At 50.7% G+C, this 25,708-nt stretch overlaps 1 protein-coding gene across 8 annotated transcripts in view; it reads right to left on the reverse strand.

Moving 5' to 3' along the window:
- Ptprn2 (protein tyrosine phosphatase receptor type N2) overlaps positions 1 to 25,708 on the reverse strand; it is an 875,713-nt gene that overhangs the window by 655,861 nt on the left and 194,144 nt on the right. For all 8 annotated transcript variants that reach the window (XM_078040940.1, XM_078040938.1, XM_078040939.1 and 5 more), the window contains one exon: positions 18,307 to 18,420. In XM_078040940.1, coding sequence (XP_077897066.1) covers positions 18,307 to 18,420 — 114 coding nt within the window. Of the gene's footprint in view, positions 1 to 18,306; positions 18,421 to 25,708 lie in introns of those variants that run through there.

Below are 25,708 nucleotides of genomic sequence, written 5' to 3' on the forward strand. Positions count from 1 at the left end.
TTTGAAAAACTAAATAAAATTGACAAACCCTTCTTGGCCACCCTAATGAAAAGGAGGAAGAAAACTCAAATTACTAAAATTTGTGATGAAAAAGGAAGTTTCATGGCAGCGAGTACTGAAACCCAGAAGCCAGTCAGAGACTGTTTTAAAACGTAGATTGACAGATTAAGTAGAGCTCTCTGCCAGGAAACAAGCCAGAACAGAGAAGACAGGCGGGACAATATGCTGCCACTGGTTGTCTGACTTATTGCTTCTGGTTCGCAATCATCTTCAGAGGCCGAATACAGTGTTGAATGAAATTCTCTGTCTGTGCCAATGTCCCTGCACTTTGTCATTCAATTCCTGACTTCAGATAAAAGTGACTTCTTCAGACGACTCTACCACTGACTGACGCGGCCAGTGAACAGCACCACAGCCCTGTGAAATCACGGGGAAGTTAACTTGAGGAGAGAGAGAGATGAAAGGAGGGGAAAAAGAGGAGGAGGCGGGTAAAAGCCATTTCCAAAATGAGAGGCCCAGAAATCGATCCGTAATTATCTGCCCACATGAGTCCAAAGGCTTTTATTTGATAAGGCAAGTAATACGCAGCCAATAATGTGGATTATTTCAGAGAATAAAAGCCTGATGGTCTCCATGGCCCACATAGCTTGGAGCAAGGTTGAGGACGAGGCTCCAGTCCATAGCCAGCAGCGGAGACAGGCCCCTCCTGCTTCCGTCAGCGATGCCAGGGCTCCTGTGCCCTCTGGTGAGCAGATGGAGCCCACCTCCCAGGAAGGTTCTTCCATCAACACCCAAAACCCTAAATCAAACTTCAAGCTTTTTAAGTTCTAAATGGGAATGAAGTCTTCCCAGTCTCATACTTTAAAATTAAAAGGCAAAATTCGTAGTTTGCATCAGGAAAAAAAATGCAAGCTTTTAAAGCGTGCCAAGGTGAGCCACCTAGTTTTAACGGTCAGAGTAGTGGAGGGTTGATGAGGACACCCCTGACCCACAAGAACAGTGCGACATCTTCTGAAGCCAGAGCTGGGATTCCCGGATACACAGAAACAGAGCCCCGTGTGGCCCAAGAGGGATGAGGCTGCCTGGCTGGTCGCTGTGCTCACTCCTGCTCCTGTGTTGCAGCAAGACCTTCGTGTGAATTAAAGGTCACACTGTGTCTGCCCGTGGCACCCTGGCCTGGGACGACACGGCTGCATTTTCTGCATCTGTTCTGCCTTGACAATACGTGAAGTGACCTCTGGCCCCCAGCTCTTCCGCTGGTGTCCCCACCCCAGCATCAGGAACACGAGCCTGGCCTGGGATCAGCCCAGCCACAGCAGCACAAGATGCCGCACGAGAGCTGGTTGGGAGAGGTGGGTCAGTGTGGAGTACCAGTGAGGGCACACAGCAGCAGTGAGCTACAGGGGGACCCAGGGTGCGCTCAGGATCACGCTGCTGCGTGCTCAGTGCCCCACCTCTGGGGACCAGAATGTGTGCGCTCTGCCTGCCTTCCCTTCTCTTGGCGTGGGCCTGTCCTGAATGATGACCTACTGCTCATTAACACCTGGCCAACCTGGAAACTCGTCAGCCTGCACGGCATACTGTCAGGTGCCGCGTGTGATGTGGTGAGCTGGTTAATACACTGGAAAGGGGACCTGTTAGACTCCAGCCCTCCCAGCCCACCCTCTGGTACCAGCCCTTCCTCTGAGGCAGAGACAGTTACAACACTGGGCTTCCTCTTGGTCCAGCACCCTGCCCCACGATGGGGTGCAGAAAACTCCATGCTCCTTCTACTGCAGACAGAGTATCTTGTCGTGGGGATCTTCGTTGATGACCTTTACATCTCCTGGGATCACAAAACCCACAAACCCACAGCAGAGCAGGTGCAGGAGCACAGCAGACCAGAAAACCAGACTGGATGATTCCACTCTCACCCAATGTCCCAGCAAAGTGAATCCACAGACCAGCAGCCCTGAGCACAGAGCTGCAGCAGTTCTGGGAACGACACTGGCAGCTGCCAGTCTTCCTCCTGAGGTGACCTGAATATGCTAAAGTCAGACTGCAGGGTAGGCTCACAGCTCCACCGACACAGGAGCCTGAAATGACCTCTCAGAGCTCAGAAAGAGCACCACTTGGAAAGGAAATAGAGATTATCCTGCCTCTCAGGGCAGCATTTGCTTTATTTTTTTGCCAGAAAAGAATACAGTAACATACTCAAGATAATTAGAAGAAGATATATGATTCAGGAATTTTCATCTAAAAGAACCAGCCTCCAGGTATAAAAGATTCAAAAAAACAGGCAAGACACTGGCCTTTCCTATGACTGCATCCAAGGACAGCTCCTGGTGGCCACAGCAACCAGGGACATCGCCATGCAGCTGCCCGTGGCAGGAGCTACTAGCCACTGTGGAAGAGGGACTGCGTGAGGTTTAGGGAGATAAGTGCCATGCAGTGTGTGGCCCACACAGCGGACAAAGGCAGCCATCAAGCGCCAGCCAACGCAGGACGGTGCACGTTCAGCTGGCCTCGGTCACCGGCTGGGGGAGCGTGCTGTCACTGCCATGTGGGGCCGGCTGTGTGACAGACAGTGTGAAACAGCGAGTAGCCAGCTCACTCCCACCCCCTGGAAAACCACCATTCTCCTGGGGCGAGTAAGGAGATGCAGACATTCAGAAGCTTGAATACAGACTCTGAAGTCCTGATGCACTTAAAAAATCTGCAGAGGGGCTGGGATTGTAGCTCAGTGGTAAAGCATTTGCCTCACGTGGGTGAGGTACCAGGTGTGAGCCTCAGCACCACATTAAAAAGTAAAATAAATAAATCAGGTACATTTCTAAAATTCCTGTAAAGGACACCTACACATATACTAAAAAGGAAGTTCAAAGCCAAAATGAAATGAAACCAGGCTTGTGATACGGCCAAGAGCTGGTTCTCATGGGAGATGAGTCAGGTCAGCTCCCCCTCCAGTTCGGGCAGGGCCTCCCTCTTCTGGGTCATTCCAGGTGGCTGCAACTTGTCAGCTCACACATGGAAGCCACAGGGGTCAGGACCTGATGGGTGCTGGACACCATGTTCCAGGGTGCAAACGTGACCCAGGAGGGCCAGGTCAGAAATCCCTGTAGAGTGGGGACAGCTGCTGGAAGGTGGTAAGTACTGCCCAGGGATCCACACAGCGGCAGGGAAGAAGGACGGACCGGGAAGGTCCTCTGCGTGACAGCAGGCTTGGATCTGCACAGGGCCCTGGCCACCACGAGGCAGCCGGAGGGGCGAGGGCCGGATCTCAGCAGGACCTCAGCAGAAGGGACTGCCTCCTGTCTCCCAGGGCAGTGGGAGGGTGTTTCAGGAGCAGGCAGGAGAGTAAGGGAGCCAGGAGCAGGGGGCACCTCCACAGCCAGCACTCTGGAGATGGCCAGAGCGGCCAGGACCCACGGGGGCCAATCCGTTTGTTCCATTCTGCATTGTTTACGGAGGTGGATTTTTCACTCTCTTTTATGGAATTATGACACTATGTTGCTTTTTTTTCATAACTTTGATTTTCTGCTTTCTGCTTTTGACATATAGCTCAATAAATCAGGAGAGTCTTGCCAGCAAACAGATCTATAGTTGTTCTCATGACAGCAAATTGCATACCATCAATGACATTCAAATGCTGAATTTTAATGGCTTGTCAGAAGATGTGAAATGTACTTTAAAAATTTAATATGTGGGAGAAGTGTGTCTGCCCATGTAACAGACAAGAGTGGTGAAGATGAGCGACCACATCTGTGTGGCAGAAGAACGTCACACATCTAAGCCCCATGTCCCTTCCCCCTCTGTGTGGAAGGCTCCCTGAAGGCACAGCATGAAGCTGTCCATCAGAGGCCACCAGTCACAACTCCAGACAGCAGTCTTGACAGACAGGACAGAAGCCCGTGGCCAGCAGCCGGCTTCCCATGCTATTTCTGGGAAGATTCACTTAGGGAATCTGGAAAACCTCCCTACTCAGGGATCCTCCTCAGGTCAGGCTGGCCAGGACAAGGATCCAGCCTGGAGATGTGGAATCCCCAGCACCCTGGAGTGGTGACCATAATCGAGTCTTTGTATCAGGGCTGAAAGTCTGAAAAGACAGAGTAAATGAATCTTCCAGACAGGCATCTTCCATGTCTGCTCTTCTTGGAAGTCTTCCTGTACTTGTTTCTCACCTTCTACTGCATTGTCTTTGGAAGAGAAGAGGAAACAGCACCTTATTTAAATAACGCTGGCTCTGTGGAGCTGGGCCACGGCACAAGTGGAGAGAGCTGTCTTTGGTGAGGACGGTGCTTAGCTCCTTTGGTTTCCCCATGAGCCTCATTCTAACCTGGCTGTAGTACACATGAGCTCTCTCCACGCAGGAGTAAGTAGTTCATTCAAGTGGAACAATGGAAGCCGTCAAGGCTTCTTAGACAAACTCTGTGCTCCGTGGTAGAGCTGGGGCCAACATGCAAGCTCAGCATGTGAGCAAGACCAGTTTGTATCACACAACTTGCCAACTAGGGAAAAAGAAAACTGGGAGACGGAGGGAAGTGAACCCTGTCCTGGTCCAAGCTGCCCAGCTTCTGTGCTTGGAATATCACCCGATCTTCCTTGCAGTGCCTTCTGTCATTTGTGCACAATTAAATCCCACATCTTCAGAGAGGAATTTGATGAGAATGTGTCAATGTGCAGCCAGTGGACAGGTGGTAGAAGCTCTGCAGCCGAGGCAGGTGGAGCGGGTAAAGTCACAGGCCAGCATGTCTGTGACTAGAGGACCTAGAGGCTGGGCTCTTCTCTGTGGAAGCACTGCTGTGCTTCTGCTGTGACGCTGTGGTGCCTCTCTGGTCCAGTGGGGTTTGTGCTCATGACACCCTGGCTGGGAGTCAGATGAGTAAGTCAAGGTGAAGCCATGACAACCTGGAGGCAAGGCCAGATCCAGAGGCGCTCGCCACAGCACAGTTTTAAAGGTAAAACGTGCAGTTATCTTCCCCGAGTGGTTTTTGTCGTCTTCTCAGTCAGCTCTATGGGTCTAGGCCTAGAACTGTTTTTCCTAGGCCCTCCTCAGAAGCAGACTCCAGTCGCTTTGCATTTCCATGAGCACTGGAGATGACACTCATCTGTCCACTCAGGAACTGGAGGTTCCCCTGGGGACAGAGCCAGGCTATCAGGCTCCAGCACTCATGTCCACGGTCTACAAAGCATTTGAGGATATTCAGCCAAGCCAACAGTAGGCGGGGAGCTTAGGCAGCACATGTATATACCATTCTCCACTGTTGAGAGCCACAGCCAAAGGGGCCCCAGCAAACTTCCAGCTGCCAGCAAACTTCCAGCTGTCGGCTGATGATTGGCTCACAGCGGCCCCAGCAACATCTAGCTGATTGGCTCCTCTGTGGTGATGTTCATTGGGCTGTTTCCCTGCCCTTTCAGACCACGGAGCTGCTCATTGGGAAACTTATTTTTGGCTCCGCCCACGCAACCTAGCCAATCGGCCTCAAGAGCAGGAGGATTGTGGGAGGCGGTGAGGCTGGGGTGTGGGTGAGAGGCTTGTGGAAGCCGGTGGTGGCAGTTGGGCTCTGAGGGTTTTTTCCTGAGGAGCTGTTTTGTTTGGCGAGTGTGGTTCTAAAAATAAAGTTAGTTTCTTTTGACAAGTGGCTCCTGAATTGTGCCCAGCCAGGCTACGGCATTTGGTGGCCCGTACAGGGAACAAGTGAGGGTAAGTGATAAGGTAAACTGCTCACCCCTGAGGGCAGGGCGAGAGGATGGGGAGCCATTTTAAGATTCTTCTTTCATTTTGTTTCGCTTTCGTTTTAAGTTGCCTGTCCCTGGAGATGAGTGGGACATAAGAAAAACCACTCACATCTGAGAAACAGATAGGGAAAAAGAACAGATGGACATTTCAGGAGGATAGAAAGGCTGTCATAATGAACTTTTGTGGTTCCATTTTTGTTTCATTCTGTTTCAGTTTTGTTTGGCATCATCTTGTTGGGTTGTATTATAGTAGAAATACGGGATCAGAAATTAGTAAAAAACAAACCGAAAGACTGTTAAGTAAATTGTTAGAGGAAGGAGGCATCTCAGTAAAATCAAGAGCAGTCAGGGCATACGTTGATACAATACAAAAATGTAGCCCATGGCTTTTTAAGGAGGAGTTGTTAGATATATCACAATGGGACCATCATGGTGAAGATTTAAAAAGAATAGAAAAGAAAAGCCCAGGGACTCTGCCAGTTGGCACATTGTCATTGTGGACGTTCGTATCTTGTTTGCTTAGTCCAAAGCCTTCAGTTCAGACAAAGGTAGAGGAAGGAGAAGACATATTGATTCAAGTAAAAGAGAAGGTCTCTTGAGCTAGTCAGACAGAGGAAGGAAGTTTAGAGCAGAAAAAGCCATCAGGGGGAAAGTTACAACAGGAGACTGCTACTAACACCTTTCTATCACCAGACGGCGTAAGTGTCCAACCAACAGTGCCACCTCCATATGCTGGAAGGCCCCCAACCCCCATAGTTGATAGATGGGATCCTGAGACAGGATCTCAAATATTAACATGCTCTGTATTTGAGCAGGCAGGAGGGCAGCAAATTCACCATGCTTTAGATTTCAAAACAGTGAAGCAGCTAAAAGAGGCTGTAACAACCTATGGTCCTCAAGCACCCTTCACTGTAAGCATGGTCGAATCCATTACCAACTTGAACATGACGCCAGCAGATTGGGCTAGCATGTGTAAAGCTGTGCTAAATAGAGGACAATACCTGTTATGGAAGGTTGCCAATGAGGAATTTTGCAAGGAGATGGCTAGGCGAAATGCAGCAGCTGGTTATCCTCAGAGAAATCTAGATATGTTGTTAGGAAAGGGACCTTATGAGGGTCAGCTGCAACAAATTGCATATGATCCTGCCATATACTTACAAATTGCTGTAGAGGTGGTTAGAGCATGGAAGACTTTACAAGCACATGGAGATTTACAAGGTCAATTATCTAAGGTAATACAAGGAGCTAATGAATCTTACACTGAATTTGTAGATAGGCTTATTCAAACAGCTACTACCAGAGTTTTTGGGAATACAGAACAAGCAATGCCATTAGTAAAACAATTGGCTTATGAGCAAGCAAATCATTGGTGCAGAGAAGTCATTAGACCATGGAAACATGCAGATTTAAACACATATATTAAATTATGTAGAGACATTAATGAACAAGGGCAAGTCTTGGCAGCTGCAGTAAAATAGGCTTTAGATGCCAGAGACATTAATGAACAAGGGCAAATTGTGGCAGCTGCAGTACAACAGGCTTTAGATGCCAGGCAAAAAACATGCTACATTTGTGAATAAACAGGACATTTTAAAAGGAATTGCCCCATAGAAGGAGGGTTTATCAAAACTAGGTATCAAAGCAGTAGAATACCAGGTATTTGCCCACAATGCTGTAGAGGGAGACATTGTGCTAATGAATGCCATTCTCAAACCACCATAAAGGGTACTCCATTATCAAAAAATGAACAAGGACCAGGTGTCTATCCACAATATCATGGAGAAAGGCACCGGGCTCCATTGCCAAAAAATGGACAGGGGGGCCTAATGCTCCGGGGCCCAAGACCACAAATATACGGGGCACTGGAGGAACCCAAAAACCCCATCAGGGTAGTGCCCAGGACACATTGTCCATCAGATCCCTCATCAGACAAACCAGAGGGATCGCAGGGTTGGATATCTGTGCCTCCGCCAGAGCAGTACTAACTCCAGAGATGGGAGTTCAAATCATTCCCACAGGAGTAAAAGAACCTCTTCCCCAAGGAACAGTAGGCTTATTATTGGGACGCAGTTCTTCTACACTAAAAGGACTAATGATAAGTCCCGGGGTAATTGATCCCGATTATGAAGGCGAAATAAAAATTATAGCTAGTTCTCCAAAGGGTATATCAGTAATTTCACCAGGAGATAGAATAGCACAGTTATTAATAATATCCAGCCTACATGATAAATTTTCCAGTAGTACTGTAGAAAGAGGTTTCATGAGATTAGGCTCCACAGGTGTAGATTGGGTTATGCTTTCTTTAAATTTAGATTCTCGCCCCATGCTAAAACTAAATATTCAAGGATATGAATTTAATGGGCTACTGGATACAGGTGCAGACCTTAGCATTATATCTCGTCAAGAATGGCCAAAACATTGGCCATTACAACAAGCCACTCAAACGCTTCGAGGCCTAGGAGTGGCAACTAATCCTGATAGAAGTGCAATGGTATTAGATTGGAAGGATCCTGAAGGATGTGAAGGAACTATACAGCCATATGTATTGGATCATCTTCCTATAAATTTATGGGGACGAGATGTCCTAGATCAATTAGGTTTGACATTAACAAATAACATCAATCCAAATGTGCCCACTATTATGGCTAGACAAGGTTTTAGGAAGGAAAAAAATTAGGAGAACAAGAACAAGGTATAGCAACACCAATTCAAATAGATCAAGAAACAGACAGACATGGATTGGGTTTTCAGAAGAGATCACTGAGGCAATAAAAATTACTTGGAAATCAGAAAGACCAGTATGGGTTCCTCAGTGGCCCCTGACTAAAGAAAAGATACAAGCAGCCCATGACCTGGTCAAACAACAATTAGCGGAAGGACATTTACAACCTTCCATATCTCCCCATAATATTCCCATTTTTGTCATCAAAAAGAAATCTGGTAAATGGAGATTATTACAAGATTTAAGAGCCATTAATAATGAGATGGTTATTATGGGACCTGCTCATCGGGGATTCCTCAATTGTCTGCTTTGCCAAAAACCTGGTATGTTTTAGTTATAGATATTAAAGATTGTTTCTTTTTTCAATTCCAACTCATCCTGAGGATAGTCCATGTTTTGCATTTACTATCCCTGCACTGAATCATGAAAGTCCTGATCAGAGATATGAATGGAAAGTACTCCCTCAAGGGATGGCTAACAGCCCAACTATGTGTCAAATTTATGTTAACAAAGTAATCCAGCCACTTAGAAATCAAAATCCTGAACTACAAATATTTCACTATATGGACGATGTATTATTAGCACATAAAGCTAAAAACACATTGCTAGAATGTTATGCCACACTTACAAACTTATTTAAAAATTATAATCTAGAGATAGCAATAGATAAAGTCTTATATGGGACAGAAAAGATCCATTCTTTATAGGACATATCAGGGCACATACAGGATTGCCTGGAGCCCTTAGTTTGGGCAATGATTTAGCAGACAAAACTACACATGACATACATATTTTCTCTACACTAGAAGAAGCTACAAATTTTCATAAAAAGTTCCATGTCAATGCTAATACTTTACAAAAGTATTTTAAAATAACTAAGGAACAAGCTAGACAAATAATAAAACAATGTCAAAATTGTGTGACCTTTTTACCACAAGTTAATCTTGGAGTCAATCCTAGAGGACGGATACCTAACCATATTTGGCAGATGGACGTCACACACTTGCCAGAATTTGGAAAATTAAAATATTTGCATGTTACAGTTGATACTTCTTCCGAATTTTTGATGGACTCCCTTCATGCCGGAGAAAAAACTAAAGATGTTATAGCTCATTGCTTACAAAATTTTGCCACTGTGGGTGTTCCTAAACAGTTAAAAACTGATAATGGTCCTGGTTACACTTCTAAATATTTTAAACAATTTTGCTCATCATTTGACATTACTCATATAACAGGAATCCCATACAATCCACAGGGACAAGGCATAGTTGAAAGAGCTCATCAAACTATTAAAATGTACTTATTAAAGCAAAAAGAGAGAATTGGGAAGGGGTATATATTCCCCAAAGATAAACTTAAAATAACCCTTTTTACCCTAAACTTTTTAAATTTGGATTCATCAGAGCTTAGTGCTGCGGAAAGGCATATGTGTCCAAAAAAATGTACATAAGCCCATGGTACTTTGGAAGGATATTCTAACAGGACAATGGAAAGGTCCTGACCCAGTGATTGTCTGGAATTGGGGGTCTGTTTGTGTGTTTCCACAGGGAGAACAGCAGCCGATTTGGATTCCAGAGAGACTAACTAAAGCGATTTCTACAGACCAAAAAGATGATTTGGCTCAAATCCATAACAGCTGATATCCAAAACTCCAGTTTGGCTATCCTTACATCTGTGACAGAACCAGGATGCTTTTTTCAATATCTATTTTATTATTGCCCTTTCCCACATCATGAAGTTCTATTTTGTTTTTTGAGCTCATACAGACCTAGGTTAATGTTTTGCTGATCAGTTCTATTTTTTGACTATAGAGTTTTTAAACATTGCAATGGAGATTTAACCTGTAAAATGTTATAAGGCCTTTACTATTATGTTATGTGTTGTATGTATTATATTATGTGTGCACACTTGTGTTTTGTGTTGTATGTTTGTATATACGTATGTCCATATATAATTTATGATGAGCACTCATGAAAAAATGGATCCAAATATTTTTTATTCACGTGATTTAAATGGTTTAATTTAAATTGGGTAAATAGCTGTTGAGGATTGTTTTAATAGGCAAACAAAAAAGGAGGTTATAACAGATCTGTTTGTTTACTTTCACCTTTTCTTTTCATTATATTTAATAATTCTGTTCAAGATAATGTAAATTGTTCAGAAAATTGTTTTCTTTTAGTGCCTGCTGGAATGTTACATTTTCTCTTTAGCCATTATTGTCAGAATTCTTATCTTCATCCCAGTGCCAGTGAAGACAAAGATAAAACCAATCTACAGCTTTTGCAATAGCCATCACTGAACTGCTTGCAGATCTTGCCTGGACTATGTATTACTTGTATGCATTGTGAACTCACCTGTATGCATAGTGAACTATCTGTTGATGCAGCAATTTGTGGTAGTGTTAGGGTATTTTTGCTGATGGTGTCATCGGTGGTACAATTTTTCCAAAAAGAGCCGTCAATTGGTTTGGTGTATCCTCCTCCCTTCTGCTTGTGATGGTTGTTCAGCTAAAATTTGGGGGCCAACAGAGGTAAGGCAAAGAACCTCACACCCCACCCCCCACTGGTACAAAGACGTATCCACAGGTGTGGCTGTATGTTGGACTGGTAGTCAATGGCGGGTAAGATCCAATTGCACTCCCTGAGGTCAGCTCATCCGATGACGGGTAAGGACCATATGTACTATTGGACAACCTAAGGCAGGCACGGTCCCTAAGCCACATGCTTGTTGTTTAAACAGAGAGGGGGAGATGTTGAGAGCCACAGCCAAAGGGGCCCCAGCAAACTTCCAGCTGCCGGCTGATGATTGGCTCACAGCGGCCCCAGCAACTTCTAGCTGCCAACTGATTGGCTCCTCTGCGGTGATGCTCATTGGGCTGTTTCCCCGCCCTTTCAGACCATGGAGCTGCTCATTGGGGGACTTTTTTGGCTCCGCCCACGTGACCTAGCCAATCGGCCTCAAGAGCAGGAGGAGTGGGGGAGGTTGAGAGGCTTGGGGGAAGCCGGTGGTGGCAGTTGGGCTCTGAGGGTTTTTCCTGAGGAGCTGTGTGGTATGGTGTGTTTATTCTAAAAATAAAGTTCGTTTCTGCTTGACAAGTGGCTCCTGAATTGTGCCCAGCCAGACTGCAGCACTCCAAAACGAAGATTTGCTTTCCCAAGCAAGATGCGGCAACATGGGAACCAGAAAGGTCCATCTCGGCCCGTGGTGAAAACCAAAGGCAGGCATGCCTGAGGAGCTTCCAGAGTGAAGCCACGAGTAGAGGCTCTGGCCAGGCACGGGTGGTGGCCCTTTCTCAGCTCGGAGCCAACTGTGAGCCAGGTGAGCACTTCGGACCCCATGTGTGGCAGTTGAGGAGGCAGGAGAGAGAGCACAGAGTAGGGGATCATCAAACTATAGCTCCAGGGGCGGGGCAGGGAGAGCAGACAGCACGGCCTTCAGGAGCCTGGGGTGCACCCACGCCCATCTACATGTCATCTAGGTCATCAATGTAGAGACCCACACCTGTGTCTGCACCCTCTTGTGCACCTGCCCCTGAGGTTCACCAAGTTTCCTTGCCAGAAGCACCCTTTCTCCTGCTGAGGGTAATCTGACTTTCCTGATGGAACCGGAAACCTCCCTGCCTGAGGGGATTACCTTGTGGGCCCTGCTGACCCACCAGGACCCCCTGCCTCACCCTCCCCTGGCATCCAGACTGCACTGGACTCAAGCTCCTGCAGGCCCAGAGGGTGAGGTGCCAGGAGAGCTCAAGTCACGTAAGAGGATCATGTGGTTTCACCCATTTGCAACAACAGACACCTGGGTACAGAGTGTGGAACAAACCTTAAGGTCAAGGGGAATGAGCAGAAGTGGAGTCCGATCAAATTCATTCCATGGCCCCCTAAGTGTGGATCCTCCACTTGGTGTCTCAGCTGAGGGACTAGACGGCTCTGCCGTGTCCACGTTGGCTGTCATAGATGTGGATCCAAAGGGCTCTGTGTGAAATAAGGCTGAAATCCAGAACTTCCCTGGCCTCAAAAGCAAGTGTCCAAAGGCAGAGGAAGCCTGTCATGCCAGAGTGGATTTATCACAAAGACCTGCTAATGACCCTGGGATTACCCAGGGCAGCTGTCCCACCATGACTCCAAGAAGTAAATTCACAAGGCTGCCCACCACCCTTGGAAAGCTCTGTAGTGACATTTCTCAACATTCAGGGGTTATCGTGGGAGCTGTTGCTAGCAATCTGGGACCTCAAGGGCACTGGGGACAATGGGATTTGGGGTGGCACTGCCAAGTGGTAGCACTTATGTGCTACAGAAAGGTGGATGGGATTACCACAAAGCAGTTATTAAAGAGTCCGACTCACAGTGACCTTTAGCATTGTGAGACTGCTCCTAGATATGAGATAGAGGGGCAGCCTTCAAAAGTCCTGTGGATCTGTGCACACAGGGAAGTTCTACGTCTACTGAGCAGACACTGACCTGAATCGCCCAGACAGCCCAAGTCCCCAGTCAATTCCTGGCCTCGGCCCATCTCACAAACCCAGAGCCCTATGCACGAACTGGGGGAGCAGGTTCCCTTCCAGCGGACCCAGCTACACAGCAAGAATGTGCACTGCTAATCTCCCCAGCTTCCACCAACCGGACTTGCAGCCCCTTGACAGGGTGACTGTGCAGGTAAGAGACATCATAAGGCTTTCCACTGTGGGACCCTGGATGGGAACTGAGCCTGAGTCCAGGGGACCCAAAACGTTACTGTGGTCAGTTAGAGTAGGACCTCGTGGACATGAGGTGACCTGTGAAGTTTTAGAACAGGTCCATTTCATAGGTTCCCAAACCCATTCTGTAGTTATCTCCCATTCCAGAATGTATGGGTCAAATAGATGTAGTGGGGAATCTAGCAAAATCTTCATGGCTCACACAGGAACGATTTAGAGGAAGGAAAGTTCATTTTGGCTCAAGGTTTCAGAGGTGAGTCCCTGGTGGGTTGCCTCCATTGCTCTGGGCCTAGGATGAGGTAGCACGTGGCAGAAGGGTGTGGGAAAGGAAGCTTCTAGATAGGGCAGCCAGGAAGCCGAGAGACAGGGAGAAGGGGAATTGGCCACGGGAAGAGGCACCCTTCCAAGATGAACCATGAGACCCCTCCTCCAGCCACAGTCCACCTGCCTACGGTTAAGTCCTCTGAAACTAGGTTGGACTGACCATATTATAGCCTTCTTAATCCAGGCATCTCACCTCTGAATACTCCTGAGGATTAATGGATCTTGGAGAACGTCAGTGTTATGACAAACCCAACCAGATGGCAGTGCCCGCTGCAGCTGCTGCTCTTGATGTGGTCGCTCTGCTGGGGCAAATTAACACACCCCCGGGTGCCCACTGCACAGCTACTGACTTAGGAGCTTTCCCTCGACTTGCAGGAAGGACCCTCAGAGGCAGCTTGATCTCTCCTGGAAGGGCCAGCAATAAACATGTCATCAGTGCCCTGCATCAGATCCTGACCCTTCAGCCCTCTGTGACCTCGGGGACCTTAACTGCCTTTCCTTCCCACAGGACCCACTGCGGCCCATTACACTGACGGCTTGGACCTGTGTCCGGGAAGTAGCATGGATTGCTGTAATGGTAAGATGCTTACATGCCAGAGGATCTGGGCGGCAGACAGGAAAGCCGTCGAGGGGCGACTCCAAGCACAGAGCTCAGGACTTTGGAGCTACATCCTCTGTGGATAAACACTCCCTTTCAGCTCACTGCTGTGGCTGTCACTGGGCCTGATTAAAGGCTGAAATGAACCACAGACTATTGAAACAGGGGTGTACTTTATGCTCTGAATATAGTCCTTGCTGCTCTGTCACGGCATTTTTTTTAGTTGTAGAGTGACACAGTACCTTTATTTTTATTTACTTATTTTTATGTGGTGCTGAGGATCAAACCCAGGGCCTCAAGTGTGTGGGGCAAGCGCCCTGCCCTGAGCTACAACCCCACCTGCAATTTATTTTTTAAATAAACACATTTCTTTCTCTCCCTCTTTCCTTGCTCCTCACAGATCTCTTCCACCCTCCCTAACCTCAGGGAAAATAGGATTACCTTCCTTCCCCACCCTAGGCAGAGTTATCTGTCACTGAGTACACGCCCACCACAGGCAGGAATTAATCCAGATTTGGGGGATAGTTCTAGAAGATCTCAGAAACCACTATCTCCCAGATTAACAAGTTAATTATAACTCCAACAGAGAACACATGGAGTGTAGTCTTTGAATCACCTCTTCAAAAGCCCCCTGTTCCTGCTGATGGGCAGAATCGAACTCTCTGGAAAGACCTTTTTCCTTTTTCTCAAAACCATGTCCTCCTTAGTGGACTGGCCTCCAGGACAAGGACTGAGCTTTCCTCAACACTAGCACAAAGACTTTACTTGGAACTAACCGAGCCTCACTGAGCCTGCACACAAGACACCTTTCCAACAGAAGAGGCAGGTGAGGACCAGGGTGCAGCAAGCCCAGAAGGCACCCACCTGCACAGAAAGGAGGCCAGGTGCCATGGGCCTCAGGGCACGGTCTCCTCCCTGGCTTATGGGTCAGCATCAGCAGCCGCTCCCTGTGGGTCGCAGACTCAGGGGTCGGTTCTGCAGATGTGCAGGCACCACCAGGAGTGGACAGCTGAAATACCCTACTCCTCCCCTCATGGAGAATACCCAAAGGACAGCAGTAGGAAAAATTATCTTGGGGGAAGGACCTTGAGCATTAAGCATCTCATGATCTAATTTACAGGGTATCAACACTGAGCCCATTCTGCCACATCAGACGTACACCATGTGGTCAACCTGCATCTCATGATCTAAGTTACAGGGTATGGACACTGAGCCCCAGTCTGCCACATCAGACGTACACCATGTGGTCAACCTGCATCTCATGATCTAAGTAACAGGGTATGGACACTGAGCCCCAGTCTGCCACACCAGACGTACACCATGTGGTCAACCTGCATCTCATGATCTAAGTTACAGGGTATGGACACTGAGCCCAGTCTGCCACATCAGACGTACACCATGTGGTCAACCTGCATCTCATGATCTAAGTTACAGGGTATGGACACTGAGCCCAGTCTGCCACATCAGACGTACACCATGTGGTCAACCTGCATCTCATGATCTAAGTTACAGGGTATGGACACTGAGCCCAGTCTGCCACATCAGACGTACACCATGTGGTCAACCTGCATCTCATGATCTAAGTTACAGGGTATCAACACTGAGCCCAGTGTGCCACATCAGACGTACACCATGTGGTCAACCTGCATCTCATGATCTAAGTTACAGGGTATGGACACTGAGCCCAGTCTGCCACATCAGACGTACACCATGTGGTCAACCTGCATCTCATGATCTAACTTACAGGGTATGGACACTGAGCCCAGTCTGCCACATCAGACGTAAACCATGTGGTCAACCTGCATCTCATGATCTAAGTTACAGGGTATGGACACTGAGTCCCAGTCTGCCACATCAGACGTACACCATGTGGTCAACCTGCATCTCATGATCTAAGTTACAGGGTTCGACACTGAGCCCAGTCTGCCACATCAGACGTACACCATGTGGTCAACCTGCATCTCATGATCTAAGTTACAGGGTATGGACACTGAGCCCAGTCTGCCACATCAGACGTACACCATGTGGTCAACCTGCATCTCATGATCTAAGTTACAGGGTATGGACACTGAGCCCAGTCTGCCACATCAGACGTACACCGTGTGGTCAACCTGCATCTCATGATCTAAGTTACAGGGTATGGACGCTGAGCCTTAGTCTGCCACATCAGATGTACACCATGTGGTCAACCTACATCTCATGATCTAAGTTACAGGGTATAAACACTGAGCCCCAGTCTGCCACATCAGACGTACACCATGTGGTCAACCTGCATCTCATGATCTAAGTTACAGGGTATGGACACTGAGCCCAGCATGGTACCACCAGTCAGCCACCTGATGGCAGGTGAATCGCACCAGACCTCTTATGGAAGGGACAGCACCTTTTTGTGGCAGACACCGCTCTGCCTGCAGATCTGCCCTCCCTGCATGCCCTCCCTTGCCAAACTACAGCCTTGTGGACCCACAGTGTCCTAAAGGCCAACACACCTTTTGACAAAGAATTCCCAGGAGGTACAGCAGTGGGCCCATGCCCACGGGATTCCGTGGCCTTTCACTGCTCCCCACCATCTGGAGGCTGGCTTTTTGGGGGTGGGTGGCTTCTGAAGATTCTTGGCAGCTCCTGCTTGGTGGCAGCACCCTGCAGGGCTGGGCAGGGTTGTCAGGAGCCTCCAGTATGATGGGTCCTCTTTCCCCCGGCCAGGACGTGTGGGTCAGAGTGCCAAGGGGGGAATGGGAAAGGCCTCCCTCACTTGCACACAGTGTGACCCACCAGCTACATTGACCAGGAAGGAGAATCACATCAGCATAGTGCCTCTAGCACTTCATGTCCAGGCTGAGACAACGGGAACTGTACGAGACCCATTCATGCAGCACTGCTGACCACCAGAATGCCCAGCAGGGCCTGCATTGACCCAGGTGGGGAACCACGACAGGTGGAGAGTCCCTGAGGAGAGAGGGGTGTGCAGTGGGCAGTGGAAGAAGGGGCGCTAATGGCAGCCCACACTGCCTGGGCAGCAGGGCTGGACATGCCACATCACCCACGTGACATGAACATGCTCCCAGCTCCACGATGGGGTGAACTCTGCGTCTCATGGTCTACGTCACAGGGCATCAAGGGGCAAGTAAAGACCAGGGGAGACAGGGTGAACACCACCAAACACACAGCAGAGGCACCATCTTGTCTTTGGGGGAGGGAGGCTGCAGCCCCTCACGATTGAGGTCAAGGTTGCAAGACGGGGCGCCCAGCGCCCCCGAGTGCTCCAGCTTACCTGAGCCTCCCCCCCCAAGCCTTCCTGTCCTTGCCACCTGCTGCAGGGCTTGGAGCTCCAGGCCAGCTCCCCAGCCACAGGACGGGTCCCTGGAATGTACACGCGGGGCCTGAGTGGTTCTGGTTCCCTGAATGAATCCCGAAAGTGAGCGCCCCAGGGAGAGCACTGCCCTGGCCCAGGACCTGGGCTTAAGGAACTGATGGAAGCCAGTCTGCAGAACTCCTCGGTGCGTCCCACGAGAAGTGTCTCCCGTCCTGCTGACCACGCCTGTCCATGGAGCAGCGGAGCTCCTGGGGAGCAGGTGGCCCTGGAGGAAGTGTCGAGGGCAGGGTACAGGCCCAGGATGCCAGCTCCTGGCTCCCACCTCCAGTTTGCTGCCAGGAGAGTCAAACCCTGACCCTGAGAGACATGGATTTCACCAGTCACACTCTGGGCTGTGATGCCGCATGTGGCCTCAGACTGGCCCGTGCCCAGGCGAGACTTTATCTTAGTAACAAGTGAGGCTAAGGCCAGTCTCATGATACAGTGCCCCTCAGTTCAAAACTATACACCAAGCAAAACTATACCTATATGAATCAGGTTTGCAGCAGAATTAACCATTTTTACATCACTGTGATTTTGATGATCATCTTCTTAGCACCCCAGTGAAGTAGACAGAGGAAGGAACAGGAATCTCCTACAACAAAATCATAGGACAGCACACCACACAAGGACAGCTGGCCAGGCAGACCCCTCAGGGCTCAACTCTGGCTGCACACGTCACATCCTAGTGTCCCTCACCCTGAAATCCCCAGCACACAGGAGCAGGCCACGTTTCCTGACCCTGAGACCAGTCACCAGGGGGCTCCCCCTTCCCTGGCGCCAGCCCTACGGGCCTCTCCTGGATACCCAGAGCCCAACTTTGCCCCGACCAGAGGCCCAGGTACTCAGCAAAGGCCTGCAGAGTGCAGGCCTGGCCGGGCAGGGCCCCGCCTGCCTACCTGTGCGGGAGAGCTTCTGCAAGGTGAGCCTCAGGTGCTGCAGAGCCAGGGGAGATGCGTCATAACGGTAGGTATCCACAGCTGGCACCTTCTGGCACCTCCCGAACACTCCATCTGCAGGAAGAGGAAGGCAGAGAAGAGGGGGAATTTGAAGTCTCCTGTTCAGAAGTAGACAGGTCCCACACACTGTCCTGAGGCTTTGAGACCCCTTCACACTACGGCAGAACAATTCCAATCCAGAAGCACTTGCAAAGTGAAGATTCGCTTAAATAAAAAAACCAAATATGCAGACGCTAACACACAAGGGGGTGAAGGTGAGCGTAGAAGTTCACTGGATTAGACAGAGGGACATGAAGGGAAGGCGGGGGGCGGGGACAGGGAAGACAGTGTAATGAGCAGGCCTCACTTTCCTGTGTTCATATACGAAGGCACGACCGGCATGACTCACATCCCATACACCACAAGAAGGGGGTCCTCACCGTGTGTGTATAATATGTCAGAATACACTCCACAGTCCTGTACCCTAAAATAATCTCTCACACACACACACACACACACACACACACACACACACACACACACACACACATACGTTAATTGAAAGGTAAAAAAGGTAAAATGAAATAAAAGTTAAAAACTGAGCATCATGGAAAACATGAACGTGAAGTCAGAGAGACTCGTGAAGCCAGTGCAGTGTGGGCTTTCCGTCTGCTTCTCTCTGGGTGCCCAGCCTCCCCCTTATCGCTCACTCTTAAACCACTTTTTTTTTTTTTTTTTACTTTTGAAACTTGCTTCTGACAACTTTGTGACAAAAAGTCAGTCGCCCTCAGGGCCAATCCTGCAGGTGACAACAGACGCCCAGGAAACATAGATGTCAACCTCAGAGGCCCCGGGACTGGCGGAGGCACACGGAGCCCAGAGCGCCTGGCCGGCTCTCTCACTGCAGTAGGAGGGGACGGTTCGCTCAGTTCTCCTCCGTTTGTCTGGATTGACGACTGCTGTTAACATCCTTCCAGGCCACACCTTCTGACTAACTTAGGCCCTGATCAGTCTTTATTCCAGCAAACTGTCCACTTTGTGACAAGCTTCCTGGGGTGGGGGTGTCAGACATTCAGATCACCTTCTACGACTGACAAAGGAGGGATTCAGGGCTCTGCTTCCCACACCAGCAGCCATCTGCAGACCCCAGCCACAGAAGGGCAGGTCCCTATTGTCTGTGACAGCCTCACTGCAGTGTGGCTGAAGAAGCCCGTTCAGATGCAACAAGTGTGATCAGTAGGAGCACATTCGCCCACTACCTCAGTCGCTGGTGTGATAGGACATGCGTGCCCTCCACCGACTGCCTTGTGACTGAAAGAAAGCAAACGCACAAATCACAACACCACATGATCTCTGTGGGACTGTGCACACTGAAGAATTCCAGCTGAAGAGCAGCTATGCCAGCTGCCGGTCCTCCCCAGCGGGGACCACCACACTGCCCCGTCCCGGCCCTCACTCAAAGCAAAGCCACTGAGGCTCTCCAGACAACTGCTGTGGGGACAGGGCGCCCCACCCCTGTCCCAGCATGGCTGGCATGCTGCATTGCACACCCGGGCCACGAGCATACATCCACACTCCTCCACTGTCAGAGGGGAACAGTACTGCTGCTGTGTACTCAGGGACAGGGAAGGAGGGCGGAAGTAAAGAAGTGCTTTGAGCACACCCAGAACTCTCCTGCTCAGGTAGAGTCGTGACATGTGGGAACACTGAGCGGGACCCACCCATCTTCACAAATGAGGACGGGGGCCACAGTGTCACAGCCCAGGCTGGGGCCCAGGCCGGGGGTCCTGAACAAGGCTCCCTTGCCCACGGTGCCCAGCGCAGCACTCAGCACCCAGGATCAGCAGCAGCGGGCACTCACTCATGCCCAGGAAACACTGCCCTGTAGAGATGAAGTTCTGGTCAGGGCCGGCAAAGCCTCGGCCAACCGCTGCCTGTGCACTGGCCACCAGAGCCACGTGGGCTGGGTAGCGCACACTCGACAAGAGTGTCTGGGGTGTCCAAGCACTCCCGAGCCACGGTGAGGAACCGCTCCCCAAGGAAGCACTTGCAATCCTTCAGGGTTTCATAGGGAAAGTCAGCCAAAGGGGAGTCATATCTATTCTGGAACTTCCTGAACAGATTATTTCTTTGTCTGAAGTACAAAGGAATCATTCCTTACACCTGATTTTTTGCACACCATGTGATGAATGTATTCCTGAACAGTGTGATTAGACTTCCTTGAAATTTCCCCTCTGAACATACATTTAGCATGTTAAACACATGATATTATTTCTACCTTTAAAATTAACTGATTTTGTTGACTAATTTGAAAGTTGAGATTTAATTCATCATTGATTTTCTTTGCCCCTGGACTATATCAGAGACTAAGACCAGAAAAAAAAAAAAAAACTGAAGAAGGGAACTTCAATCTGACGGCGGAGGCTCCTGAGACTCAGAGGGGGAGATGGGGACCACGCAGGCAGCCAAGTGGCCGGGAGCCACCGCACAGGAGCCAGCTTGGCAAGCCACCACACTGGTCCAGGCCACTCTCACCCCTAGAACTGTCCCTAGGACTGGCATGGCCACATCAGGCCGTTGGCACCTGGTGTTTGGTCACTCTCAGGACTGCCTGAAAGGCGGCCCTTCAGAATCGTGTCTCAGTGTCCCCAGGAGGCCACCCACCCACCGAGGACCCCAGGACTGAACCTGGCTGACCTCCCCCAGGCGGCTTCCTGGTGGACTTGGAGCCCAACTGTGAGGCTCAGGCCGAGGGTCCATCTCTCCTTCAAGAACTGGCGCTGTGTGAGTTCCACCACTGTGCCCCAGGCTCAAAGTGCAAGCATCCCACAAACCCTGGACATCACAGGAGATAAGAAAAGAAAAGGCGGGGTGGGCGTGTCTCATGAAAATCAAAGGGAGATAAACAGAATAGAGGAAGGGGAAAGAGAATGGAAGAGAAAGGAGAAATAGAATACTGGGGAATGACATTGGCCAAATTATACTGTTATCTTTTGTGCAGGTGCAAATAGGTAACAAGTCCCACCATTATGTACAACTATAATGCACCCATTAAAAAGGTGGGAAAAACCAGAATGGGTTATGTAGGTGCAGTGGTTCACACCTGTAATCCCAGCAACTTGAGGCAGGAAGGTCACAAGTTTGAGGTCAGTCTGGGCAACTCGGTGAGACCCTGCCTCAAAATAAAACTTTTTGGAAAAGGGCTGGGATGCAGCTCAGTGGTAGAGTACTTGCCTGGCCTGTGCGAGGCCCTAGTTCTGCAGATAAAAGAGAATGGGTTAAGAGACCCATGGTTCTCCAGGTGAACCATGATCAGCCGTCATCACCGTTCCAACAATCCAGGTGTACATGGGTGTCTGTGGCCAGTCACATGCACTCACACAGCCTCTCTGACAGCCAAATGCAGCAGGAGGGCCTGGGACGCTGTCATACCCACACCCAGATTCACCCAACAGACCAGCATGACAGACATCTCCACGCAGGAACTGCCCCCTGCACTGTTCACACTGTTCTGGGGTCTACCTTGGAAGGCTTCACAGACCTCTGCTGAGCGACGACCTGGAGGGGCAGGACAGAAGAGCTGGGGGCCTGTGCTCGGGCATGGTGGACACCGCAGGCTCACCTTCGGGAGACTCAGGCCCTGGGCAGTTGTGCTGTGCTTGTAAATGGGCCTGGAGAAGGCTGGCTGCAGACAGTGTGTTGGGAGCCTGGCTCAAGAGGCTGCCCTGAGAAGGAATATGTGAGTGGGGGAGACCAGAGAAGCAGGTGCGCAGGAGCCTCCCAGGTAGATCCACAGGACAGCACAGTGGACTGCAGACAGCTGCGGGAGGCAAGCCCCTTCAGGAAGCAGTCCTGGGCTCTCTGTCCAGAGCAGGAAGGACGGCTGGAGAGGCGGGCAGACTGAGGCCATCCTGGCAGCCCAAGGGCAGCACTTGCCATACCTCTGTGGACAGTGGCATCACCACCTGGTGGACCACGACTCGGAACCGTGGGGAGCTCAGCTGACTGGGGTGAGGCCCAGGATTCTAGAAGGGAGCCTCCCGTCCCAGTGGAGAGCAGGGGATAAAGCCAGCAGCTCTGGGGACAGTGCACCGTGCTGAGGACAGCGGAGGCACCCAAGGGAGTAGCCGCTCCAGCTCTGGCTGACTTCCCAGAGCCGAGAGAACATTCCAGGAGTGATCAGGGATCCAGAGGGAGGGGGTGCGTTTCTTCCATCTGAAAGGAAAGTGCTAATTTTTTGCCAGATTTTGAGAAGAATATTTATTAAGAGCCTACCTCGTTAGGTTGCTGAGCCAGCCATCTTGGTCCACTGTTCCCACAGGCAAAATCATCTCCACTCTTGAAGTCACTGCCCCCAGCACACACTCACACCGCCTGCCCCAGCCCTAAGAGTGTCCCTCCTCTCTTGGTCTGTGGGACTACACATGCACGAGCTTTCACAGGCTTCTCTGTCCAACACAGCACTCTTGCGTACACACCCTCAATCCCACACAACGTACACATGCTTGTCTGCTTACAGGTGTAGACATGTCCACATGTCCATGAACGCAAACACACACACAGACACTCAGGTGCACCTGTGCCCGTGTTAATATACCAACATGCACACTTAAAAACTCACAAGCATGGACACTTGTGCACATATGCCTATTTTCACACCCTCACGTGCACAGGCACATGCTCCCACACTCAGCACACCCCACAAGCCACCTCCGCTCATCACCTCTTTGTCCCTCCAGCCCCACCCTCTCCCAGTAGCTCCATGAGGTCCCGGAAGGCAGGGAGTCACTGTCGCAGCCTCTGCATCTTCCATGACATCAGCTGGGATGCCTTGCACTCAGGTGGACTGCAGAGAGATGAGGAGCTGTTTAACTGCTACCTCCCCATTTTTCTGAAGAAATCTGTGATGTTTATGCAAATATCTCCCACCACTAGCTAGAAGCCTAACTCACTGGAATCCGCAAAGCTTTACAAGTCTACCTCCTGGCCAGGACTTGGAAGGACTGGCTGGAGAGCTAGCCAGGGGCTGGAGAGGGGCTCCCTGCAGGGTGGGGTGGGCTCAGGTTTCCTTGGAGAAGGCTCCATTCCTCCCTTCCCTCCCTCCTGCCTAGGCTCAGGGGCTGGTTTCCTCCCGGCTCTTCCACCCCCAGCTTCACGCATGGAAGCCTTGTGGCAAGGGTACACTAGAGGGTGACCTGAAATCATAACCGGGCGGGCAACGCACTCAATAAGCCACCCAATGAACAGAGTCGCTGGCGAGCGAGAGCAAGCAGGAGAACCCAGCTTGCTGCTGGTCCCAACACAGTGGCCTGTGACGTGAGCAATGTTTGCACAGCACTGTATACAGGAAACACCCAGTGCGTTCATTCTCTGTGGGCCACTGGCTGACCCTGCTGCCCAGACAAAGGACCACAGAGTCTGTCTTACAGCACCTCCCTGGGAGTGTGAGTGGGAAGCCTGCAGAATAGCACCCATGCATTCAGAGAACTTAACCCAGCTCCAAGAAATAGCTACAGACTGCGCTTGCCAGGAAACCAGGTGACCAGAGCCCTGCTGTCATGGGCCACAGCTTCACCTGCCTCATGCAGGCGTCCATCGGTCCATGAAGGAAGCGCCTCAGAGGAAGTGAAAGCGCCTCACCGCATTCACTGCCTGCATCCAAGCATGGTCCCCGGTGGCTGGTGCGGAAAGAGCACCAACAGTGGCCCCTGGTGGCCATCTCCAGGCAGCACCAGTCTTTATCCAGACAGACAACAGGGCACCTCTGGCCCTGACTGGGCTGGCGCTGCCATGTACACAGGACGCACGTGAACCCAGTGCAACGGCCAGCGACCAGCTGGGCAGATAGTCAGCCTGTCACAGGGGCATCAGGAGTGACCTACACATGGACAGACTCACAGACATTCCCACACGGGCACTCTCAGGCACACACACCTGTGTAACATGCTCGTGTGTGTGCACATGCATAACCATCACAATCACAAGCAGACATTCATACCCGTGTGCAGAGACATTCACACAGAACCACACACACATGCACACACTTAGACATGTACATGCACTCACACACATGCTCCTTCTCACGTACGCCCCATTACACACTCACAGGCACACAGACTTAGCTCACGTGGTGCACCAGTGTCCCCACATCTGATGTCCACAGGCCCAGACCAGAGACCTGGCCAGTCACTCCACCTGCAGGTCAGTGACAAGGCCAGTAGCCCCATCTTCAGGGCCTGCCTCAGGGCCAGGGACCCCAGCTATAAGGAGTGATCTGCCTCCAGCGTGCAGAGCCCTGGGGCCTTCGTCCTCCAGACCCGACCACTCTTCCAGTCCGTACTGCCTCCTTCCCAGAGTTCCTCACGCCCTCTGGCGGGAGCTGCCTTGCCCAGGTCCTTGTGAGGTGCAAGTCCTGGAGCCCTGGCGGCTGAGCATGCCCTGGAAGACCCTCCCAGCGAAAGCCAGCAGCAGGGAGACTGCGCAGGAGTGGAGCAGACCCCCAGGGCTTCGCACGTGACCCACTGGAAGGAGCCCAGCTCCCTCGGAGCCACCAGGCAGGTGGTGACCACAGTTAAGAGCTCCCGGCTCTTTGTGGAGACAGGAGGCGTGCTGACAGCCAGTCACAGCCCTGAGATGGGGCTCTTCCCTGGAAGACCCCGGTGCCTTTCTGCAGGGAGCTGTCACACACCCCTGTCCTCCAGGGACCTGGGCAGTCAGAGCACCCAGACCCTGCGCAGACGTGCCAGGAGGGCCCAGGGGAACCGGGAGACAGCACCCAAGGGCTTCTGAGGCCCAGGAAGTGACAGGCACTGGGCTCAAAACTCCCCGGCCAGGTCCCGAGGCTGCTGGGCTTCACCCGAGACAGGATTGCGGGGCAGTAGGAGCAGCTCAGTCCAGGCCTGTTCATCTGGAAATTCCCTGACTTCCAAGGGTTTCTGCAGAACTGCGATGACCTGCCACAGAAGGCAGTGGGACAGAGGGACCTGCAGAGCCGCTGCCAGTACACACATCACATAGAAAGCCGTGTGAGCGCCACCTGCTCAGCTCAGCAGCCGGCTCGTGGGCCTGGCAGCTGCAGCCTGTGTGGGTAGTGTTCTTTCTAGGAGGTGAAGACCATGCTGGGTGGACAGAGAGAGAGCAGAGCCCCAGGACACGCACGCCGTACTCACACTTTCTAAGCATCTGTCTTGTAACAACTCGCCGAATCCCCACGACGTGACACTGCTGCGGTGTGCCATGGACTAGAGGTTCCCACGGGGTCCACACGGAGTGCCCCCTAAGCTGACAACTCTAGGTCGTGGGCTGGGCAGGCACCAAGCCAACGAGGATGGAGCCTTGTGAAGGGTAAGTGTCCTCCAGGAGA

This window comes from Ictidomys tridecemlineatus, chromosome 2 (assembly GCF_052094955.1).
Source record: "Ictidomys tridecemlineatus isolate mIctTri1 chromosome 2, mIctTri1.hap1, whole genome shotgun sequence".
NCBI lineage: Eukaryota > Metazoa > Chordata > Mammalia > Rodentia > Sciuridae > Ictidomys > Ictidomys tridecemlineatus.